This window comes from Oncorhynchus nerka, linkage group LG20, assembly GCF_034236695.1.
Source record: "Oncorhynchus nerka isolate Pitt River linkage group LG20, Oner_Uvic_2.0, whole genome shotgun sequence".
NCBI lineage: Eukaryota > Metazoa > Chordata > Actinopteri > Salmoniformes > Salmonidae > Oncorhynchus > Oncorhynchus nerka.
The window spans coordinates 16,478,503-16,501,002 of record NC_088415.1 but is presented as its reverse complement, the minus strand read 5'-3'; the positions used below and the strand labels follow the sequence as shown (position 1 = coordinate 16,501,002).

Here is a 22,500-nt window from a genome sequence, read left to right as displayed (position 1 = left end):
ACCCATCACTACCCACACAAATAAATAACCGTACCCCTGCCCACCCACACAAATAAATAATCAAACCCCTGCCCACCCACACAAATAAATAACCTTACCCATCACTACCCACACAAATAAATAACCTTACCCATCACTACCCACACAAATAAATAACCGTACCCATCACTAGCCACACAAATAAATAACCGTACCCCTGCCCACCCACACAAATAAATAACCGTACACCTGCCCACCCACACAAATAAATAACCGTACCCCTGCCCACCCACACAAATAATAAATAACACAAATAAATAACCCCTGCCCACCCACACAAATAAATAACCGTACACCTGCCCACCCACACAAATAAATAACGGAACCCCTGCCTACCCACACAAATAAATAACCGTACCCATCACTACCCACACAAATAAATAACCGTACCCCTGCCCACCCACACAAATAAATAACCGTACCTCTGCCCACCCACACAAATAAATAACCGTACCCCTGCCCACCCACACAAATAAATAACCGTACACCTGCCCACCCACACAAATAAATATTGTCCTACTCACCACTCAATAACGTCCTTATAATGTAATCAGTGATGACCTTGGCACTAACGAGGTGGTGTAGACCATGCAGCTGGTTGCCCTGTGGTCAGACCGGGGAAGGTTGTAGGGAGGATTAAGGTGAGAAACATCATGCTTGTAATGTGGTCCCTTATATTTTGGCCATGGTCATGATATAGCTTTATCATGTGACTACCTGACCGTGGTTATAATACTGTTTGGCCGTGGTGCAGTCATAGCAACAACACATGGTAGTGGTGCAGTCATAGCAACAACACATGGTAGTGGTGCAGTCATAGCAACAACACATGGTAGTGGTGCAGTCATAGCAACAACACATGGTAGTGGTGCAGTCATAGCAACAACACATGGTAGTGGTGCAGTCATAGCAACAACACATGGTAGTGGTGCAGTCATAGCAACAACATATGGTAGAGGTGCAGTCATAGCAACAACACATTGTAGTGGTGCAGTCATAGCAACAACACATTGTAGTGGTGCAGTCATAGCAACAACACATGGTAGTGGTGCAGTATTGGTCAGGTCATGTCATGTGAGTTTGGCCACTCAGGGATAATATTTTAGTTTGGCAAGTCATCACATAGGATATGTTGCAGATTCAGGTGAAGGAAAGAAAATCACTTTAAACTATTGCCATGCCTCCAGAGTATCCCTGTCCTGTCCCAGTTCTACCTAGACTACAGCTATGTCACGGTAACTCTCCATTAAGTGAAATGTCACAGACTGATTCAGAAGGTCTTTGTTGGAAGATGTCAGGTTCACTGCAATTACAGCCTGGCCAGACACTGAGGAGAGGAGCACTCGCTGTCTCCATCTGCTGAAAGAAACTGTTCATGAGAGAGAGAGAGAGAGAGAGGAGAGGGGCGGGAACAGAGAGGGGGAGGTAGAGAGAGATAGCAAGTGAGAAAAGAGCAAGAGTGAAGAGAAGACAGAGAAGGAGGACGACAAGAAGAGAGAGAGAGAAAGAGAGAGAAAATAGGATATGCTAATCCCTTTGATGATGGTATTTCCCTTCTGACATGATCCATGGTTAATTCTACTCCTCCTTCAGAGTGGGGGTCTGTGACAGGTCTTGACAGCACTACTAACCCCCTCTATTCCCCCTCCCTCCCCCTTCCCTTTATCTCTCTCCTTTCTCTTTTCTCCACCCCTAGTCTACCACCATCTTCAACTCACTCTCATTCTCACCCTCTCTCATCTTCCATTATTCTATATCCACCTCTCTATGTCGCTTTCTTCCCCACATCTCACTCTATCCTTCCCACCTTCCTCTCTATCCATTATCTTGATCACCTGTTCTCTCAGCCATCTCTCACCATTCTCTATCACTATCTTCTCTTATCTCTCCTCTCTATTCTCCTCTTGGTCAATATGTTTCAGAGTACATACAGTACACTGAGGTCGAGGGAAAAGTAGGTGGCATGGATTAGCTCCAAATACCTCCTATATGTTTCATCACAATTCTTCATGGCCCAATGTAAGGCCACGGTGAAGTTGGTCATCAGGTAATCTGATCCTAGATCTGCTGTCGGCAGCTTAACAACTATCACAGGTTTAGATCACTCCAGATCATTATTATCCAACCCAGGGACCTTCGTTATCCATGTAGAGGGAAGATACAGGAGGCGGTGCACATGTTGACCTTTGGAACAGAGACCATTGAAAGAGAAAACATGCCTGAGGGATGAAATTAAACCTTTCAGAGAAGGTGGAGCTCCCCTTTGGCTCTATCCACCCCTTATAACTATGGCATCTGCCAAGAGGTCTGTAATTTTATAGCACAGGACGTAGTTGTCACGTTCTGACCTTTATTTCCTTTGTTTTGTCATTATTTAGTATGGTCAGGGCGTGAGTTGGGTGGGCAGTCTATGTTTGTTTTTCTATGTTTTGGGGTATTTCTATGTTTCGGCCTAGTATGGTTCTCAATCAGAGGCAGGTGTCATTAGTTGTCTCTGATTGAGAATCATACTTAGGTAGCCTGGGGTTCACTGTGTGTTTGTGGGTGATTGTTCCTGTCTCTGTCTTTGCACCAGATAGGACTGTTTAGGTTTTCCATGTTTATTGTTTTGTAGTGTTCATGTGTACATTTACGTATTAAAAGAACCATGGACACTTACCATGCCGCATATTGGTCCTCTGATCCTTTTCGCCTCTCCTCTTCGGAAGAAGAGGAGGAAATCCCTGACAGTAGAGCACTTGAGCTGGAACCTCAGGGTCACTGTTTAGAGACCCAATATAGTTGCTCTACACTCCAATAGCAACAAGGAGCTGAACACCACTACAAACTACACTGAGTATATAAAACATTAAGAACCTTCCAAATATTTAGTTGCCCACAGAACAGCCTCAATTCGTCAGGGCATATGGACTCTACAAGATGTCAGCATTGAAGACCCCCAAGAACACAGAGGCCTCCATTATTCTTAAATTGAAGAAATTAGGAACCACCAACAATCTTCCTAGAGCTGGCCGGCTGGCCAAACTGAGCAATTGGGGGAGAAGGGCCTTGGTCAGGGAGGTGACCAAGAACACGATGGTCATTGACAAAGCTCAAGAGTTCCTCTGTGGAGATGGGAGAACCTTCCAGAAGAACAACCATCTCTGCAGCACTCCACCAATCAGTTCTTTATGGTAAAGGTGCCAGACAGAAGCCACTCCTCAGTAAAAAGCAAATGAGTTTGGAGTTTGCCAAAAGGCACATTAAGGACTCTCAGACCATGAGAAACAAGATTCTCTGGTCTGATGAAACCAAGATTGAACTCTTTGGCCTGAATGGCAAGCGTTGCGTCTGGAGGAAACCTGGCACCATCCATACGGGGAAGCATGGTGGTGGCAGCATCATGCTGTCGGGATATTTTTCAGCGGCAGGAATGGGAGACTAGTCAGAATCGAGGGAAAGATGAACGGAGCAAAGTACAGAGAGATCCTTGATGAAAACCTTCTCCAAAGCACTCAGGACTTCAGACCGGGGCGAAGGTTCACCTTCCAACAGGACAAGGACCCTAAGCACACAGCCAAGAAAACACAAGAGTGGCTTTGGGACAAGTTTTTGAATCTCATTGAGAGGCCCAGCCAGAGCCCGGACTTGAACTCGATCGAACATCTCTGGAGAGACCTGAAAATAGCTGTGCAGCAACGCTTCCCATCCAACCTGACAGAGCTTGAGAGGATCTGCAGAGAAGAATGGGAGAAACTCCTCAAATACAGGTGTGCCAAGCTTGTAGTGTCATACCCAAGAAGTCTTGAGTCTGTAATCGCTGCCAAAGGTGCCTCAACAACGTACTGAGTAAAGGGTCTGAATACTTACAGTACCAGTGAAAAGTTTGGACACCTACTCATTCAAGGGATTTTCTTCATTTTTTACTATTTTCTACATTGTAGAATAAGACATCAAAACAATGAAATAACACATATGGAATCATGTAGCAACCACAAGTGTTAAACAAAGGTGGCCACCCTTTGCCTTGATGGCAGTTGTTTTTTTGTTGACCACTTTTTTGGTTACTACATGATTCCATGTGTTATTTCATGGTTTTGATGTCTTCACTATTATTCCACAATGTGGAAAAAAAGAAAAGTAAAGAAAAGTCCTTGTATGAGTAGGTGTGTCCAAACTTTATGGAAAAAAATGTTTTCATGTGTTTGCAAACATTTTGAATAACCTGTTTTTGCTTTGTCATTATGGGATATTGTGTGTAGATTAATGAGGGGGAAAAACTATTTTAATCAATTTTCGAATAGGGCTGTAACATAACAAAATTTGGAAAAAGTCAAGGGGTCTGAATTCTTTCTGAATGCACTGTCCATACAGGTATATTCCAATTAAATTTGACACTAGAAGGAACTATTTGTTGGGTCACTGATCACACGTACAGTATATAGGCACACAGGTGACCAGGAAGTAGGGATGCACAGGTATGGAGAGAATACAGTCAGATAGGAAGAGGCGAAGCAAGATGGTTTACGGTGCCCAAAATCTGTCCACAAAAATAAGACCACAAAGTGAGGAATTTTTGTATGGAGGTCAATGTCGAATTTGGTCAACAAAAAAATTGAATTGTTAATTGGTCCGTGAGGCTTATTTGATCGAATTGAATTGTCATAATGGCTAGGTTGTCACGAATGCACTAATATAAGTGGACGCACAAGGCGTTTTTGCAACATTGAAAAATATCGGAGTTGCTGTGCGTACAAAAATAAGACCACAAAGTGAGGAATTTTTGTATGGAGGTCAATGTCGAATTTGGTCAACAAAAAAATTGAATTGTTAATTGGTCCGTGAGGCTTATTTGATCGAATTGAATTGTCATAATGGCTAGGTTGTCACGAATGCACTAATATAAGTGGACGCACAAGGCGTTTTTGCAACATTGAAAAATATCGGAGTTGCTGTGCGCAACTGTGGATGGAGGCGATATCCCACGTGATATCGCCTCCACCCGCCTGCCTTCCATGTTTGAGGACATGTATTTCCATTGTTAGAGCGGTCACTCGACTATCTTGTCAATATAATAGATCATCTTTGATACAGTTCTTAATGTGCTCAAGATTTACACCTTGGAATTATGATAGGCGCCTATGGTAACTACATTTGCCTGCATTGCATTCTTTATGTTTTATCTTTGCTGCTAATAAATGGGCAAAAAAAGACCCAACCGACATTTGCAATCCCACCTATGCTAGAGTGCTATCAGGAACTTTTGACTAGGTTAGCAACTACATACTGGCCTGTACCCCAGAGTAAAGGCACTCTAAAAAAATACTCAGTTGAGATTTACCAGAAAAACAAGAAATTCACCCTTAGTTAAAAAACAACTGCTAGTGATTTATTTAATTTATTTATTTTATATCCAGGAAGGAGGTAAATCGCTGTCTGAAATGCACTTTAGTGTGTGACTGCGTTACCTGGGGGAGATGGGAATTGCTGCTCTGACTTGGTTGACTTGACAATCCATTCTCCACGCCGCACGCCCTCTCTGCCGCGAGATAAGAACAGAGAGAGAGATAGAAATACTTTTTGTTGCTTTGTTTTAATAACTCCAAGGTCTTAACACCGGGACTCGTGAAATATTTCACACTGTACAGACGTCAATTCAACGTATTTTCCACGTTGGTTCAAGGTAATTTCATTGAAATGACGTGGAAATAACATTGATTCAAAATGTGTGTTTGATGGCTAGAGGTGTGTTTTATACTGAATAGAAATATAACACAACATGTAAAGTGTTGGTCCCATGTTTCATGAGCTGAAATAAAAGATTCCAGAAATGTTCCTTATGCACAAAAAGCTTATTTCTGTCAAATGTTGTGCGCATATGTGTTTACATCCCTGTTAGTGAGCATTTCTGGTATGGGCAGGCATAAGCAACGGACAATGAACACAAATGCATCTGAATGTACAGAGCTAACGTGACGAGATCCTGAGGCCCATTGTTGTGCCATTCATCCACCACCATTCACCTCATGTTTCAGCATGATAATGCACAGAGATAACGTGACGAGATCCTGAGGCCCATTGTTGTGCCATTCATCCTTCACCATTCACCTCATGTTTCAGCATGATAATGCACAGAGATAACGTGACGAGATCCTGAGGCCCATTGTTGTGCCATTCATCCACCACCATTCACCTCATGTTTCAGCATGATAATGCACAGAGATAACGTGACGAGATCCTGAGGCCCATTGTTGTGCCATTCATCCACCACCATTCACCTCATGTTTCAGCATGATAATGCACAGAGATAACGTGACGAGATCCTGAGGCCCATTGTTGTGCCATTCATCCACCACCATTCACCTCATGTTTCAGCATGATAATGCACAGAGATAACGTGACGAGATCCTGAGGCCCATTGTTGTGCCATTCATCCACCACCATTCACCTCATGTTTCAGCATGATAATGCTACATGTCGCAAGGATCCGTACACAATTTCCGGAGGCTGAAAATATACCCGTTTTTCCAAGGCGAGTATACCCACCAGACATGTCACCCATTCGCAGGGATGCTCATCTGCGTGCTCGTCATCTTCACTGTAGTTTGGCATTGTAACTGACCTCAGTGAGAAAATGCTCACCGTCGATGGCCACTGGCACGCTGGAGGAGTGTGCTCTTCACGGATGAATCCCGGTTTCAACTGTACGTTGTGAACAGAGCGCCTCATGGTGGCGGTGGGGTTATGGTATGGACAGGCATTTACAGCAACTTCGCACAGCCATTGAAGTTTTGACAACATTCCACGGGCCACAATCAACAGCCTGATCAACTCTATGTGAAGGAGATGTGTTGTGCTGCATGATGCAAATGGTGGTCACACCAGATACTGACTAGTTTTCAGATCCATGCCCCTACCGTTTATTAAGGTATCTGTGACCAACAGACGTGAAATCCATTGATTAGTGCCTAATGAATTTATTCAAATTGACTGATTTCCTTATATGAACTGTAACTCAGTCAAATCTTTGAAGTTGTTGCATGTTGCGTTTATATTTTTGTTCATTGTAGTGTGATATGATGAGATTGATATGGTTACATGAGATAGAACGTCACTTAAGGCAAAAATGAAAATAGGGTGGTTGGTCGAGGTGTATGGGTAGGTGTATAAGGCGAACATTTAGCAACCCGAAGGTTACGTGTTCAAATTTCATTGTGGACATCTTCAGTATTTTAGCTAATTAGCAACTTTGCAACTACTTACAAATGTTTTGCTGCTATGCAACTAATTAGCATGTTAGTAACAGATCATACTTTTTGCAAATTCGTAACATATTGTATGTTATTGTAATTTGTAACATTTCATAGGAATTGTAATTTGTAACATTTCATAGGAATTGTAATTTGTAACATTTCATAGGAATTGTAATTTGTAACATTTCATACAAATTATAATTTGTAACATTTCATACAAATTCTAATTTGTAACATTTCATGTGCAATGGATGATGAACATCCACAAATGAACACATATGAAACATAACATATCAGACTAAATGGATTGTATTAGATTTACATACAGAATAATACAAAATGCTCTGAGACCACATTGACTGTAACTGTGCAGTAGGCTACATGGCAAGAGGTTGGTGATGAGAGGACACTCAGAGTATAGACTCTATATGTTTACTGCATAATCAACAGAGCTCAAATAGGCCTCGGAGAAAGTCCACTGGATCTCTATGGATCTCAACATTTTCTCTCAGCCTCATGGCATAATGTGTAGAATAGCATGAGATTAGCTATGAAACTGCAAAATCTTCTCTCTGCCCGATGGCAGTAAGTGTAGAATTGCAGGAAGTTAGCTTTAAAAAGGCTTTCTCAGATCTTGCAGGGCACCGTGAAACTGCAGTACGCCACTGAGTGAGCCCAGTCCTTCAGGTTTGAGATGTGATGGCTGCCAGGCACCAAATTCAGCCTCTGGATTTGAGAACCATGTGGGGATGTTTCCTCTGGCTGTGTGTGTGAAACTTGATCTGTCAGCGGATTCGGTTCGCAAGCGCTGTGCCCTCTCCCTTTCACTCGTGTCCGGCATGAGAGAGACTACAGTAGCCTGATTTTGACAAAAATCTGCGCTTACAAATTGACATATTTCCAGCAACGTGCATTTAATCGTCCAGTTTCTAGACCGGAAAGAACCTGACAGACTCTCTCTCTTGTCAGGAAAGCTGTGTGTCTATCCATGCCCCTCTGCCATCTCTCTCTCTCTTTCTCTCTCTCTCGCTCTCTTGCTTTCTCTCTCTTTCTCTCTCTCTCCCTCCTGGCTTTCTTCAGCACTTTTGTACTAGTTCCTGCCTCAGTGAGCTGACTTGATCTGACATGAAAGCTGAAGAGGAGCTATTATAGCCCTGTATAATCGAGAACACTCAGAGAGAGAGAGAGAGGGGGGGGGAGAGAGAGAAGTGCACTACATGACAAAAAGTATGTGGACACCTGCTCATCTAACATCTCATTCCAAAATCATGGGCATTAATATGGAGTTGGTCCCCGCATTGCTGCTATAACAACCTCCACTCTTCTGGGAAGGCTTTCCACTAGATGTTGGAACATTGCTGCGGGGACTTGCTGCCATTCAGCCACAAGAGCATTAGTGAGGTCGGGCACTGATCTTGGGAAATTAGGCCTGGCTCACAGTCGGCATTTCAATTCATCCCTAAGGTGTTCGATGGGGTTGAGGTCAGGGCTCTGTGCAGACCAGTTAAGTTCTTCCTCACCAATCTCGACAAACCATTTCTGTTTGGACCTCGCTTTGTGCACGGGGGCATTCTCACCCTGAAATAGGAAATGGCTTTCCCCAAACTGTTGCCACAAAGTTGGAAGCACAGGATCGTCTAGAATGTCACTCTATGCTGTAGTGTTAAGATTTCCCTTCACTGCCTTGTCCGAACCATGAAAAACAGCCTCAGACCATTCGTTCCTCCTCCACCACATTGTACAGTTGTCACAATGCATTGGGGCAGGTACTCTAGCGTTCTCCTGGCATCCACCAAACCCAGATTCATCCATCAGACTGCCAGATGGTGAAGCGTGATTCATCACTCCAGAGAACACATTTCCACTGGTCTAGAGTCCAATGGTGTATTGTAATGTTTTTAAAAATTTATAACTGCCTTAATTTTTAGCCGAACACCAGAAAGAGTAGCTGCTGCCTTGGAAGCAGCAAATGGGGATCCATAATAAATACAAATACAAATGGCAGTGAGCTTTACACCACTCTACCCGACGCTTGCTATTTTGCATGGTGATCTTATGGCTCGGCCATGGAAACCCATTTCATGATGTTCCCGACAGCTCTTGTGTTGCCGACAGCTCCAGAGGCAACACTTGGTAGTGAGTGTTGCAACCGAGGACAGACGATTTTTACACGCAAAGCACTTCAGCACTCGGTGGTCCCGTTCTGTGAGCTTGTGTGGCTTACCATTTTGTGGCTGAGCCGTTGTTGCTCCTAAGTTTCCACTTCACAATAACAGCAGTTACAGTTGAATGTGCAGCTATAGCAGGGTAGACATTTGACAAAATTACTTGTTGGAAAGGTGGCATCCTATGACAGTGCCAGGTTGAAAGTCACTGAGCTCTTCAGTCTGGCCATTCTGTTGCCAATGTTTGTCTATGGAGATTGAATGGCTGTGTGCTCGATTTTATACACCTGTCAGCAACGGGTGTGGCTGAAATAGCGGGATCCACTCATTTGAAGGGGTGTCCACATGCTTTTGTATATATAGTATATGTTGTCATTCGGGAACCACAGCAATAACAACATTCCCCTCAGTATCCTCGAAGAAACAGCATCCTCCTCAGTATCCTCGAAGAGAAGAGCCTCGGCACATCATTCAATAGGCGTGCTCCTCCCGCATCATTTTATGGTCCCCTTCAGTCTCTTCCCTCTCCGTAATCTTTTATTATTTCTCTCTACTCCTCACTCCACTCTCTGGCTGCGGAAGGGCAGCTCGCGGTTGCAGTAGGTCACCGAGGCGGTTTAACAGACTTTGCTTACAGCGGGAGTCGACTCGAGCTCAATCGCGCAGCAGAGCGGTTACTGCCTGTTCAGTCGGCAGGAGAGAAATCGCTGCGCTCAGGACATCACACAGCAGCAAACCCAGAAAAGACCGACTCCGACAAAAACACTGTCGCGCCGTGTCCGCGTTGTCACATTGGAGAGAATGGACACACTGAATTAAAACATTTACCATGATTTATTAAAACATTGATTGGACCAGTAATTTGGGTTAAAGAATTTTGCTACTTGGCTCTCCGGGAGACGCAGCGCACAGAAACGCACACTCGTAGCTGAAAGCCCCAACTCCTAGTGGGCACTGAGGGAGGAGTGTGAAGATGCCGGGGGATCTGAACTCGATGTGTTCTCGTGTGTGGAGTGTGTGTCTGCTCCTAGTGTGGATATGTCTTGGCACGAGGGTTGTCGGTGTGGTCGGGTCGCACCAAGGCAGCATCCCTCTCTCCGTGTGAGTATCCTACTGAAATCAATGTCAAACTGTCACAAAGCTGTCAATAACGGTCACTTTCACAATACAAATAGCAGCCTATAAAATACTTTTTATTTTTAGTTGATCAAATTGTATTGTTATTATGTGTAATAATGGGTGAATATATTTCATAGCTGTGTATTTCCAACCTCAGCAACAAAGTTTATTTGGTAGGCTTACGGTGGGCTACTGACTGAGGCACTTCGCGGGGTTCGGTCTGGTCCAGATAGGGATTCAAATGATATGCGACTCCAGTGGAAGTCGCACTCTGCACTCAAAATATATATATTAGTATTTTTAGTTTACAGTATGTCAATATGTAATAAATTCAATTGTATTATACAGTGACAAGCTATTAATGAATGTAAACGTTTTTTAGAACCTAAAAATACAGTTTTTGTTCGTGATACCACCTGCTTTTTTTTATTCTTACAAAAACTAGACTACATACCTTATGCTTGATGCTGTCAAGTGTGCAATAAGCCTCTCTAACCAAACCCATGTAAGACCAGATCATGCTGTTCTCCTCAGATGTGTTCTCACCTGGTGCTTTCCTCTGTCTACATTTAGTAGAAGCTTTTATCCAGAGCAACTTAAAGGAGCAATTAGGGTTAGGTGCCTTGCTCAAGGGTACATTGCCAGATTTGTCACCTAGTTGACTCAGGGATTTGACCATTCGGTTACTGGCCCAACGCTCTTACCCACCAGAATACCAGCTGCCCCTCTGTGAATTACATCATATTGGATTGATAACAAACATTCTGGGGTTTTATTATTTCTAGTACCTTCAGACAAGTCAGTATTGGTCAATCAACATTTATCTTGTTGTGTTGAGCATTTCACAAATACATTTGTCACAAAGTGTATGTTTATAAAGAAACTGCAGTGCCTGCACAAAGAGACCTGGCCTGTAAACACCAAAGACCATGAAGAGCAAGCTGATTCACAGTAGCTTAAATACACTGTAGCTGTGCGTGCGCGTGCGCGTGCGCGTGTGCGTCCATTCCTGACCAGTGTGCTCTCCTGTCTGTGTTCTCCGTACAGGGTGAAGTTGTGGGCCTCAGCGTTCGGAGGAGAGATCAAGTCCATCTCAGCCAAGTACTCTGGTTCCCAGCTACTGCAGAAGGTAGGCTCTGCTCTGCTCTGGAGAATCTATCACGTCACAAACCTGTAATGTAGTCCACACAAAATTACAAATATAATGTACACAAAAGAGGTCAGATATCATGAAATACAAAGGTATTTCTAAAAGCTGTACATTTAACAGAATATGGTAAAATATGTTTTACTGGGTAGTTCTGGGTCCACAGCCATACATGTTCTATAGACTGTCCATTTTTTCCACATTTGATGACTATTCACTAGTTGTTGACAACAAAATACAATTAAAATTTTATCTGAAAATAACAATTTTATAACACCCCTTGCGCAGAAAATAATGTTGAAAAAAACCACTGCTTTGCAGTAATTCTGGAGATATTTTGTAAATGTTCCATACATTTTCACTTTCAACCTCTTGCTAGCTCACACCTTGCACACACCCGATTATTTTGCTGATGATTTAATACGATAGATTAGAATATTGTCTTTTAATCGACTGATTTATCTTGTTTTCAATCCATATTGTCGGATACAGATGTGAAGGCCTATGTGAAGACCTATGTGAAGACCTATGTGAAGGCCTATGTGAAGGCCGACATAAAGGCTGATATATTGTACATGGTACATATTTGTGATGTTATCACTGTTTGATTTTGTGTATGTCTGGTGGACTGAAACATATGGCCTCTGTACGATCGTCATGTTGTACGGTTAAAATAAGGTCTTTGAAGGAAGGAGAGGGAGAAGAGGGAGAGGGAGAAGAGGGAGAAGAGAAGAGGGGGAGGGAGAAGAGGGAGAGGGATAAGAGGGAGAGGGAGAAGAGGGAGAGGGAGAAGAGGGAGAGGGAGAGGGAGAGAGGGAGAGGGAGAAAAGAGGGAGAGGGAGAAGAGAGAAGAGAGAGGGAGAGGGAGAAGAGGAAGAGGGAGAAGAGGGAGAGGGAAAGAGGGAGAGGGAGAAGAGAAGAGGGAGGGAGAAGAGGGAGAGGGAGAGGGAGAAGAGGGAGAGGGAGAAGAGGAGAGAGGGAGAGGGAAAAGAGGGAGAGGGAGAAGAGAAGAGGGAGAGGGAGAAGAGGGAGAGGGATAAGAGGGAGAGGGAGAAGAGGGAGGGAGAAGGGAGAGGGAGAGGGAGAAGAGGGAGAGGGAGAAAAGAGGGAGGGAGAAGAGGGAGAAGAGAAGAGGGAGAGGGAGAAAGAGGGAGAAGAGGGAGAGGGAAAAGAGGGAGAGGGAGAAGAGAAGAGGGAGAGGGAGAAGAGGAGAGGGAGAGGGAGAAGAGGGAGAGGGAGAAGAGGGAGAGGGAGAGGGAAAAGAGGGAGAGGGAGAAGAGAAGAGGGAGAGGGAGAAGAGGGAGAGGGAGAGGGAAAAGGGGGAGAGGGAGAAGAGGAGAAGAGAAGAGGGAGAAGAGAAGAGGGAGAGGGAGCGAGAAGGGGAGAAGGAGAAGAGGGAGAGGGAGAAGAGGGAGAGGGAGAGGGAAAAGGGAAGAGGGAGAAGAGGGAGAGGGAGAAGAGGGAGAGGGAAAAGAGGGAGAGGGAGAAGAGGGAGAGGGAGAAGAGAAGAGGGAGAGGGAGAAGAGGGAGAGGGAGAAGAGGGAGAGGGAAAAGAGGGAGAGGGAGAAGAGGGAGAAGAGAAGAGGGAAATCGTTGTTGAACAACATTCCGTTTGTCGAAGGAAAATCTGTTGAAATGCAACTGGAACATTAAGGGGCAATCATGTAAAAGGCTTTCTTTTTTTTTCGGAAACAGAGTGGCTTAAATGTGAGTTTGAACCCCTATAGAGAGTCGGCCACATATTTAAAAGCCTGTATGTGAGGTTTGTTAATGGGTGTTCTTTTCTCTAGTACTGTGTAGTGGAAGCAGTAGCAACACACACACAGAGGCACACACACTTACAAGCACACTTAGCAAAACATTATCTTTTATTGCTAAGCAACAAAACGTTTCACCCCCCCCCCCCCCCCTGCAATCCACACCCCCTCCTCCACCACTCAAACGTTGTGGCATTGCTTTGCAGTGCGTAGTGGAATGCTAATTTGGTTAATATAGGGTTAATGGATGTGATAGCTAGCATAATACAGATGTTGCTAATGCAAGGTCAGTGCATGAGGACCTAGCCTTATGCTATAGTTCACCCAGGGCTGGGTGACATTGTAGCTAGCCTAATGCTAATGTGGCTAATGTAGGGTCAATGGGTGATTCAGCTAGCCTGATGCTAACATGGCTGATGTAGGCTACACTCGATGGGTGAGTTAGCCAACCTGCGCAGTCTCCCAGAGCTGGATGATGAGGGAGTACTGATGTGAACTACCAAACCTTCAGCACACTGATATTTTGTGTCACAACTGATATCTGAGACTTGGCTCTGTTTCATAACCTACTCCTGTACTTTCACCTCTGGTACACACACACACACACACACACACACACACACACACACACACACACACACACACACACACACACACACACACACACACACACACACACACACACACACACACACACACACACACACACACACACACACACACACACAAAAAGATGGATTACATCCCCCCCTGATAGGAGAGCAGTGTTATTTGATAGGATAAAAACCCTCCCCCACTTCCCAGCCCCCTAAACTGAAGATTTCCCCTCCTGCGTAACTCAATGTAAATAAGGGACAGGGGGTTAATTGTGCTAAGAAAAGACTGGAGACCTTTTCTCTGAAAGTACGTCTTTTCACCTCCATTTGGCTTCTTGGAAAATGACACACACACACACACACAGATGCACGCACGCACACGCACACAATCTGAGTTGTGTCAGATTGGCTGATTTAGTCCAGGGGTTTAGGGGAGGTAATAAGAGTAATTGTTTTTTAACCGTTACAAAACGACGACTAGAGCTATCTCTATAGAGAGAGAGAGACTGAGAAAGAGCGAGAGAAAGAGGAAGATGAGAGAGAGAGAGAAAGAGAGAGAGATAAAGCTCTGTGTTTCCCCTGGGCAGTGAACAGATGAACTCAGTCTGTCTCTCGTACATCAGAACTGAACATATACACATACAAGCATGTCTTTTGAAATGTTCTTTATTATCTAAATGTCTTATTTGCAACTACTAAATTAATTGAACTAATTTCTGTTTTGCAATACTGTCATACAGAGAAGACAGTTACTGAATGTGTTGTGTAAGTTAACTGTTTAACATGGACAATGGGATGATCTTGAAGGACATTGTGATCCTGAGTGGCTTGGCATGGGTCACTCCTAAAATGCAAATGTTGTCATGTCTCCCATGAGAGAGAGAGAGAGAGAGCGAGAGAGAGAGAGAGAGAGAGAGAGAGAGAGAGAGAGAGAGAGAGGGAGAGAGACTGTTGTGGCATATTCTGCCTCTATTTATCCTCTCTCCGTCTCTTGACCATCTCACCTATTACCCCTTTTGCTTTGATTTTCATTCACTTTCAGCCAATCTCTCTTAAACACAAATCCACCTCACCCCCTTCAATCCTCATCCCCTTCACCCCCTTCAACCCGCTTACCCACTTCACCTACTCATATTTCTCTTCACCTTTCTCTCACCCTCTCCTCCCCCTTCTTCACCCCCCTCAGTCCTTCCTCACCCCTTCCAGATCCCCTCACCTCACCCCCTTCCTCACCCCCAAGCCTAGTCCTCTCCTCTCCCATCCCTCCCTCACCCCCTTCCTCACCCCCAAGCCTAGTCCTCTCCTCTCCCATCCCTCACCACACTTCCTCCGCCATCGAAAACGTCTCCTATTTCAAGGTTAAACAATCGCAGGGATCACTGAGGACAATGCAGAGAAAGAGCTTTTTGACTGTGTGTGTGCTAGTGTGTGAGTGTGTGTGTGTGTGTGTGTGTGCGTGTGCGCTTGTTCGGTATCTTAACTACAGCTCATTTGCATAAAGGGCTGAAAATGAATGGATATTGATCAGAGAGCTCGTGCTCTCCTTTACACACACACACACACACACACACACACACACACACACACACACACACACACACACACACACACACACACAAACGCACACACACACACACATGCACACACACGCAAACACACATGCACACACACATGCACACACGCACACACATGTGTGTATGTGTGTGTGTGTGTGCGTGTGTGTGTGTGTGTGCGTGTGTGCATGTGTGTGGTGTGTGCATGTGTGTTTGCGTGTGTGTGCATGTGTGTGTGTGTGCGTTTGTGTGTGTGTGTGTGTGTGTGTGTGTGTGTGTGTAAAGGAGAGCACGAGCTCTCTGATCAATATCCATTCATTTTCAGCCCTTTATGCAAATGAGCTGTAGTTAAGATACCGAACAAGCGCACACGCACACACACACACACACACTGCATGCATGTACATTAAACACACGTAGAAACATCTCCCTAACTTCAGTTAAATTAGTTGTGTGTGTGGCTCTGTGGTATTATTCTGTACAAAACTTTAATTTCATGTTTCATTGAACGCAAGGAGCTGTGATGGCTTTGTGTGTGTTCCCCTCCTGCTGATGTTTTTAAAGAAACACAGGGATATCCGGGAGCAGTATCTTGGACTATTCCAGGGCGTTCGGAAAGTATATTAGACCCCTTGACTTTATCCACATTTTGTTACCTTACAGCCTTATTCTAACATTTTGTTACCTTACAGCCTTATTCTAAAATTGATTAAATCGTTTTTTCTCATCTAGCTACACACTGTACCCCATAATGACAAAGCATTTATTTGAAAATGTAAAAAAAAAACTGAAATAGTCATAGTCAGTGTGTTGTGTGTGTCTGTGTGTGTGTATCTGTGTGTCTGTGTGTGTGTATATAAACTCAGCAAAAAAAGAAACACCAGGAACGCACAATCCCTCCATCAGTGCTCAGACTGTCCACAATAGGCTGAGAGAGGCTGGACTGAGGGCTTGTAGGCCTGTTGTAAGGCAGGTCCTCACCAGACATCACCGGCAACAACGTCACCTACGTGCACAAACCCACCGTCGCTGGACCAGACAGGACTGGCAAAAAGTGCTCTTCACTGACGAGTCGCGGTTTTGTCTCACCAGAGGTGATGGTCGAATTTGGGTTTATCGTCAAAGGAATGAACGTTATACCGAGGCCTGTACTCTGGAGCGGGATCGATTTGGAGGTAGAGGGTCAGTCATGGTCTGGGGCGGTGTGTCACAGCATCATTGGACTGAGCTTGTTGTCATTGCAGGCAATCTCAACGTTGTGCGTTACAGGGAAGACATTCTCCTCCCTCATGTGGTACCCTTCCTGCAGGCTCATCCTGACATGACCCTCTAGCTTGACAATGCCACCAGCCATACTGCTCGTTCTGTGCATGATTTCCTGCAAGACAGGAATGTCAGTGTTCTGCCATGGCCAGCGAATAGCCCGGATCTCAATCCCATTAAGCAGGTCTGGGACCTGTTGGATCGGAGGGTGAGGGCTAGGGCCATTCCCCCCAGAAATGTCCGGGAACTTGCAGGTGCCTCACAGCAACAACTGGCAAATCTGGTGCAGTCCATGAGGAGGAGATGCACTGCAGTTCTTAATGCAGCTGGTGGCCAAACCAGATACTGACTGTTACTTTTGTTTTTGACCCCCCTTTGTTCAGGGACACATTATTCCATTTATTTTAGTCACATGTCTGTGGAACCTGTTCAGTTTATGTCTCAGTTGTTGAATCTTGTTATGTTCATACAAATACTTACACATGTTAAGTTTGCTGAAAATAAACGCAGTGAGAAGAAGTTTCTTTTTTTGCAGATTTCTATTCTTATTCAGTCTGCTGCTGTGTATGTCTGGATGGAGTAAGTAGCTATGCCCGGCAGAGAGAGAGAAAGAGAGCGAGGCAGAGAGAGAGAAAGAGAGAGAGGCAGAGAGAGAGAAAGAGAGAGAGGCAGAGAGAGAGAGAGGTAGAGAGAGAGAAGAGAGAGAGGCAGAGAGAGAGAGAGAGAGAGAGAGAGAGGCAGAGAGAGAGACAGAGAGAGAGAGAGAGAGAGAGAGAGAGAGGCAGAGAGAGAGACAGAGAGAGAGGCAGAGAGAGAGAAAGAGAGAGAGGCAGAGAGAGAAAGGGAGAGACAGGCAGAGAGAGAGAAAGAGAGAGAGGCAGAGAGAGAGAAAGAGAGAGGCAGAGAGAGAGAAAGAGAGACAGGCAGAGAGAGAGAAAGAGAGAGAGGCAGAGAGAGAGAGAGGTAGAGAGAGAAAGAGAGAGAGGCAGAGAGAGAGAGAGAGAGAGAGACAGAGAGAGAGAAAGAGAGAGAGGCAGAGAGAGAGAAAGAGAGAGAGGCAGAGAGAGAGAAAGAGAGAGAGAGAGAGAGATACATTTTTACCTTATCTGACCACTGCCTAATTCAGACCATCAGGTAAACTTAGATCTCATAAATCCCTGGAGTGCACGCACGCACGCACGCACGCACGCACGCACTCACGCACGCACGCACGCACGCACGCACGCACGCACGCACGCACGCACGCACGCACGCACGCACGCACTCACACACGCACACACACACACACACACACACACACACACACACACACACACACACACACACACACACACACACACACACACAGCCCTCCTCAACTCACCGTCCGGTCCGGCAAATCGATACCAGCCCTTTCTCGTCACGCGTCATTACACCGTCCCATCATCCTCTGCTCTGTTTCCTGTCGATGTTTACGAGTCTGCCGTGTCTCTGTCTCTGTATGTGTGTGTGTCTCTCTCTGTATGTGTGTGTGTCTCTCTCTCTGTATGTGTGTGTGTCTCTCTCTCTGTATGTGTGTGTGTCTCTCTCTCTGTATGTGTGTGTGTCTCTCTCTCTCTGTATGTGTGTGTGTCTCTCTCTCTGTATGTGTGTGTGTCTCTCTCTCTCTGTATGTGTGTGTGTCTCTCTCTCTGTATGTGTGTGTGTCTCTCTCTCTGTATGTGTGTGTGTCTCTCTCTCTGTATGTGTGTGTGTCTCTCTCTCTGTATGTGTGTGTGTCTCTCTCTCTGTATGTGTGTGTGTCTCTCTCTCTGTATGTGTGTGTGTCTCTCTCTCTCTCTGTATGTGTGTGTGTCTCTCTCTCTGTATGTGTGTGTGTCTCTCTCTCTGTATGTGTGTGTGTGTCTCTCTGTATGTGTGTGTATGTCTCTCTGTATGTGCGTGTGTGTGTCTCTCTGTATGTGTGTGTGTGTGTCTCTCTCTGTATGTGTGTGTGTGTGTGTCTCTCTGTATGTGTGTGTGTCTCTCTCTCTGTATGTGTGTGTGTCTCTCTCTCTGTATGTGTGTGTGTGTGTCTCTCTGTATGTGTGTGTGTCTCTCTGTATGTGTGTGCCTTGTGTCTGCTCTGCTGTGTCATTCAGCTCAGTCAAGAGGTTGTAGTATAGAGGACAGGAACATGTAATAACACATTACTGATGTATTTTATCCATCCTGCACCATTGATAGAAAATACAAATGAATCATTTATACAAAATTAGATGTACATCATTTCAATAAAGATTATTTATTATTATTATTGCCCAATCAATATCCCTTTCATATTTGTCTGGACAAATTCACACGCTCACTGCAAGTCATAATATATTTGTCAAAATATTTCCCTTTTAAGAACCTCTAATATTTACACAAAGCTTTTGACATTTTGATCATTTAGCAGACACTCTTATCCAGAGCAACTTACAGGAGTAGGTAGGGTTAAGTGCCTTGCTCAAGGGCACGTTGAAAGATGTTTCACCTGGTCGGCTCAGGGAGTCAAACCAGCAACATTTTGGTTACTGGCACAACCCTCCTAACCACTAGGTTACCAGCATCATTCCACTGGTGTTCAACACATCATTCTAATATCAGTTCAAAATATCTTCTCGATGTTTGTTTTGAACATTTAATACACTTCAAAATGGACCCTTTCAAATCTCACTTACTTAACATCAACAGTAATTCTGTCTTGATAAAATCGAAGCCATTTAATGGTATTTTCCCCTGTTTCTGTAATGAGTATATATTTCTGCTACAGGATCTAAGAGCTTGACTATGTGACACATTTTAGAGGGGTAATGACTGATATATTTCCTCTTTGTGAATTCAGATTAATTACATGAGAGATTGACAATGACTGGAATGAATTGTGTGAATGAATTGGTTTTAAAAAGAGATCTTGCGCTGATGGAAACAGATATATTTACTTGTTTTTCATGCTTTTACCCCAATTGATCATTTTAGACTTTTTGAATGAGAATTTTCATCTTAAGGATGTGGTCACTATGGATGAAACATAATGGGTTTACTGTCCTAAATGCTTGTCTCATGAGAATGGTATTCAAGCTATAATTTTCCGACCGCTGGTGTTGTACACCAATACGTTAGAATATATTATATATATATATATATATATTCTAATGTCTTCTCTGAGCAGAAGGACCTGTAGAATGTGCTCTGACATTACAGTTCTGAGCCCTATAGAAAAGACATGGTCTCCAAGGCAGAGGTATCGCCAAGGTTCTCAAACTGCTGGGTTGCGCTGTCTCAATGTGCTGCTGTGTTTCCTACCACTCAGCACAGGGGGGCAGAACTGAGGTCTGTCAACCTATCTCTCTTTCTCTCTCTCCCTTTCTCTCTCTCTCTCTCTCTCTCTCTCTCTCTCTCTCTCTCTCTCTCTCTCTCTCTCTCTCTCTCTCTCTCTCTTTCTCTCTCCTCTCTCTCTCCTCTCTCTCTCTCTCTCTCTCTCTCTCTCTCTCTTTCTCTCTCCCTTTCTCTCTCTCTCTCTCTCTTTCTCTCTCTCCCTCTCTCTCTCTCTCTCCCTCTCTCTCTCTCCATCTCTCTCTCACTCTCTCTCTCTCTCCTCTCTTTCTCTCTCTCTCCCTTTCTCTCCCTTTCTCTCCCCCTCCCTTTTTCTCTCTCTTTCTCTCTCTCCCTTTTCTCTCTCTCTCTCTCTCCTCTCTCTCTCTCTCTCTCTCTCTCTCTCTCTCTCTCTCTCTCTCTCTCTTTCTCTCCTCTTCCCCCTCTCTCTCTATCCCCCTCTCTCTCTCTCTCTCTTTCTCTCCTAATGTCTCCTGGACTCTTATTAAAACTTCTCCACTTTCTCACCCACCTCTTCCTCTGTCTCTTCCCCCTCTGTCCGTCTCTCTCCTTTTTACAGAGTCTCCCATTCTTTTTCTCTCTCCTCCTTTCTCCTCCTATGTGTCTCTGTCTCTCTCCTTCTTTCTCCCCCTGTGTGTCTGTCTCTCTCATTCTTTCTCCTCCTATGTGTCTCTGTTCCTCTCCTCCTTTCTCCTCCTATGTCTCTGTTTCTCTCCTTCTTTCTCCTCCTGTGTCTCTGTTTCTCTCCTCCTTTCTCCTTCTGTGTTTCTGTCTCTCTCCTCCTTTCTCCTCCTATGTGTCTCTGTTCCTCTCCTTCTTTCTCCTCCTGTGTTTCTGTCTCTCTCCTCCTTTCTCCTCCTGTGTGTCTCTGTCTCTCTCCTCCTTTCTCCTCCTGTGTGTCTCTGTCTCTCTCATCCTTTCTTCTCCTATGTGTCTCTGTTTCTCTCCTCCTTTCTCCTCCTGTGTGTCTGTCTCTCTCCTCCTTTCTCCTCCTGTGTGTCTCTGTCTCTCTCCTCCTTTCTCCTCCTGTGTGTCTCTGTTTCTCTCCTCCTTTCTCCTCCTGTGTGTCTCTGTTTCTCTCCTCCTTTCTCCTCCTGTGTGTCTCTGTTCCTCTCCTCCTTTCTCCTCCTGTGTGTCTCTGTTCTTCTCCTCCTTTCTCCTCCTGTGTGTCTCTGTTCCTCTCTTTCTTTCTCCTCCTATGTGTCTCTGTTTCTCTCCTCCTTTCTCCTCCTGTGTGTCTCTGTTCCTCTCCTTCTTTCTCCTCCTGTGTGTCTCTTTTCCTCTCCTTCTTTCTCCTCCTATGTGTCTCTGTTTCTCTCCTTCTTTCTCCTCCAGTGTCTCTGTCTCTCTACCCTACTTGCTCTCTCTCTGTGTCTCCCTGTCATGCCCTGGCCATAGAGAGGCTTTTATTCTCCATTCTCAGAACTACCCACCACAAACGGACCAAGCGGCCGGGAAGAGCAGCGTTTTCTGGAGGAATGGACATGGGAGGAGATCTTGGAAGGCAAGGGACCCTGGGAAAAGGCTGGAGAGTATTGGCGTCCAAGGGAGGAGATAGAGGCGGCGAAAGCAGAGTGGCGACAGTACGAGGAGTTGGCACAGCGAGAGGCAGCGCCCCAATTTCTCTTTTTTTGGGGGTCACATGAGGAGATGGGCTGAGTCAGGTTGGAGACCTGAGTCAACTCCTGGTGCTTACCGTAGGGAGCGTGGTACTGGTCAGGCACCGTGTTATGTGGTGGAGCGCACGGTGTCTCCGGTGCGCGTTCACAGCCTGGTGCGCTACATTCCAGCTCCTGGACGGGCTAGAGTGGGCATCCAGCCAGGACGGATGGTGCCGGCTCAGCGCGCCTGACCTCTCTCTTCGGCCCAGGGTATCCTGCGCCGGCTCTGCACACTGTGTCTCCTGTGCGTCTGCACAGCCCAGTGCGTCCTGTGCCAGCGCGCCGCATTTCCCGGGCAAAGCTAACCATCCAGCCAGGACAGGTCTACGCTCGAGACCTCCACGCCCCAGTGTATCCGGTGCCTGCTCCAAGAACCAAGCCTCCAGTGATGATCCATGGCCCGAAGCCTCCAGTGATGATTCATGGCACGAAGCCTCCAGCATTGATCAGCGGCCCGGAGCCTCCAGCGACGGTCCCTGGTCCACCTCCGAAGTAGATGCCCTCCCGGACCCTCCCCTATAGAGTCAGGTTTTGCGGCCGGAGTCCACACCTTTGGGGGGGGTGGGGGGTGGGGGTACTGTCACGTCCTGGCCATAGAGAGTCTTTTATTCTGGTTAGGCCAGGGTGTGACT

The 22,500-nt window shown here is 45.3% G+C and overlaps 1 protein-coding gene across 1 annotated transcript in view; it reads left to right on the top strand.

Moving 5' to 3' along the window:
- The first annotated feature begins 9,646 nt into the window (after positions 1–9,646).
- Positions 9,647–22,500, top strand: part of cacna2d3a (calcium channel, voltage-dependent, alpha 2/delta subunit 3a) — a 452,439-nt gene continuing 439,585 nt past the window's right edge. The window contains exons 1-2 of the mRNA XM_065006038.1: positions 9,647–10,537; positions 11,603–11,684. Of these exons, the coding sequence (XP_064862110.1) occupies positions 10,410–10,537; positions 11,603–11,684 (210 nt within the window). The 5' untranslated portion in view covers positions 9,647–10,409. The remainder of the gene's footprint in view (positions 10,538–11,602; positions 11,685–22,500) is intronic.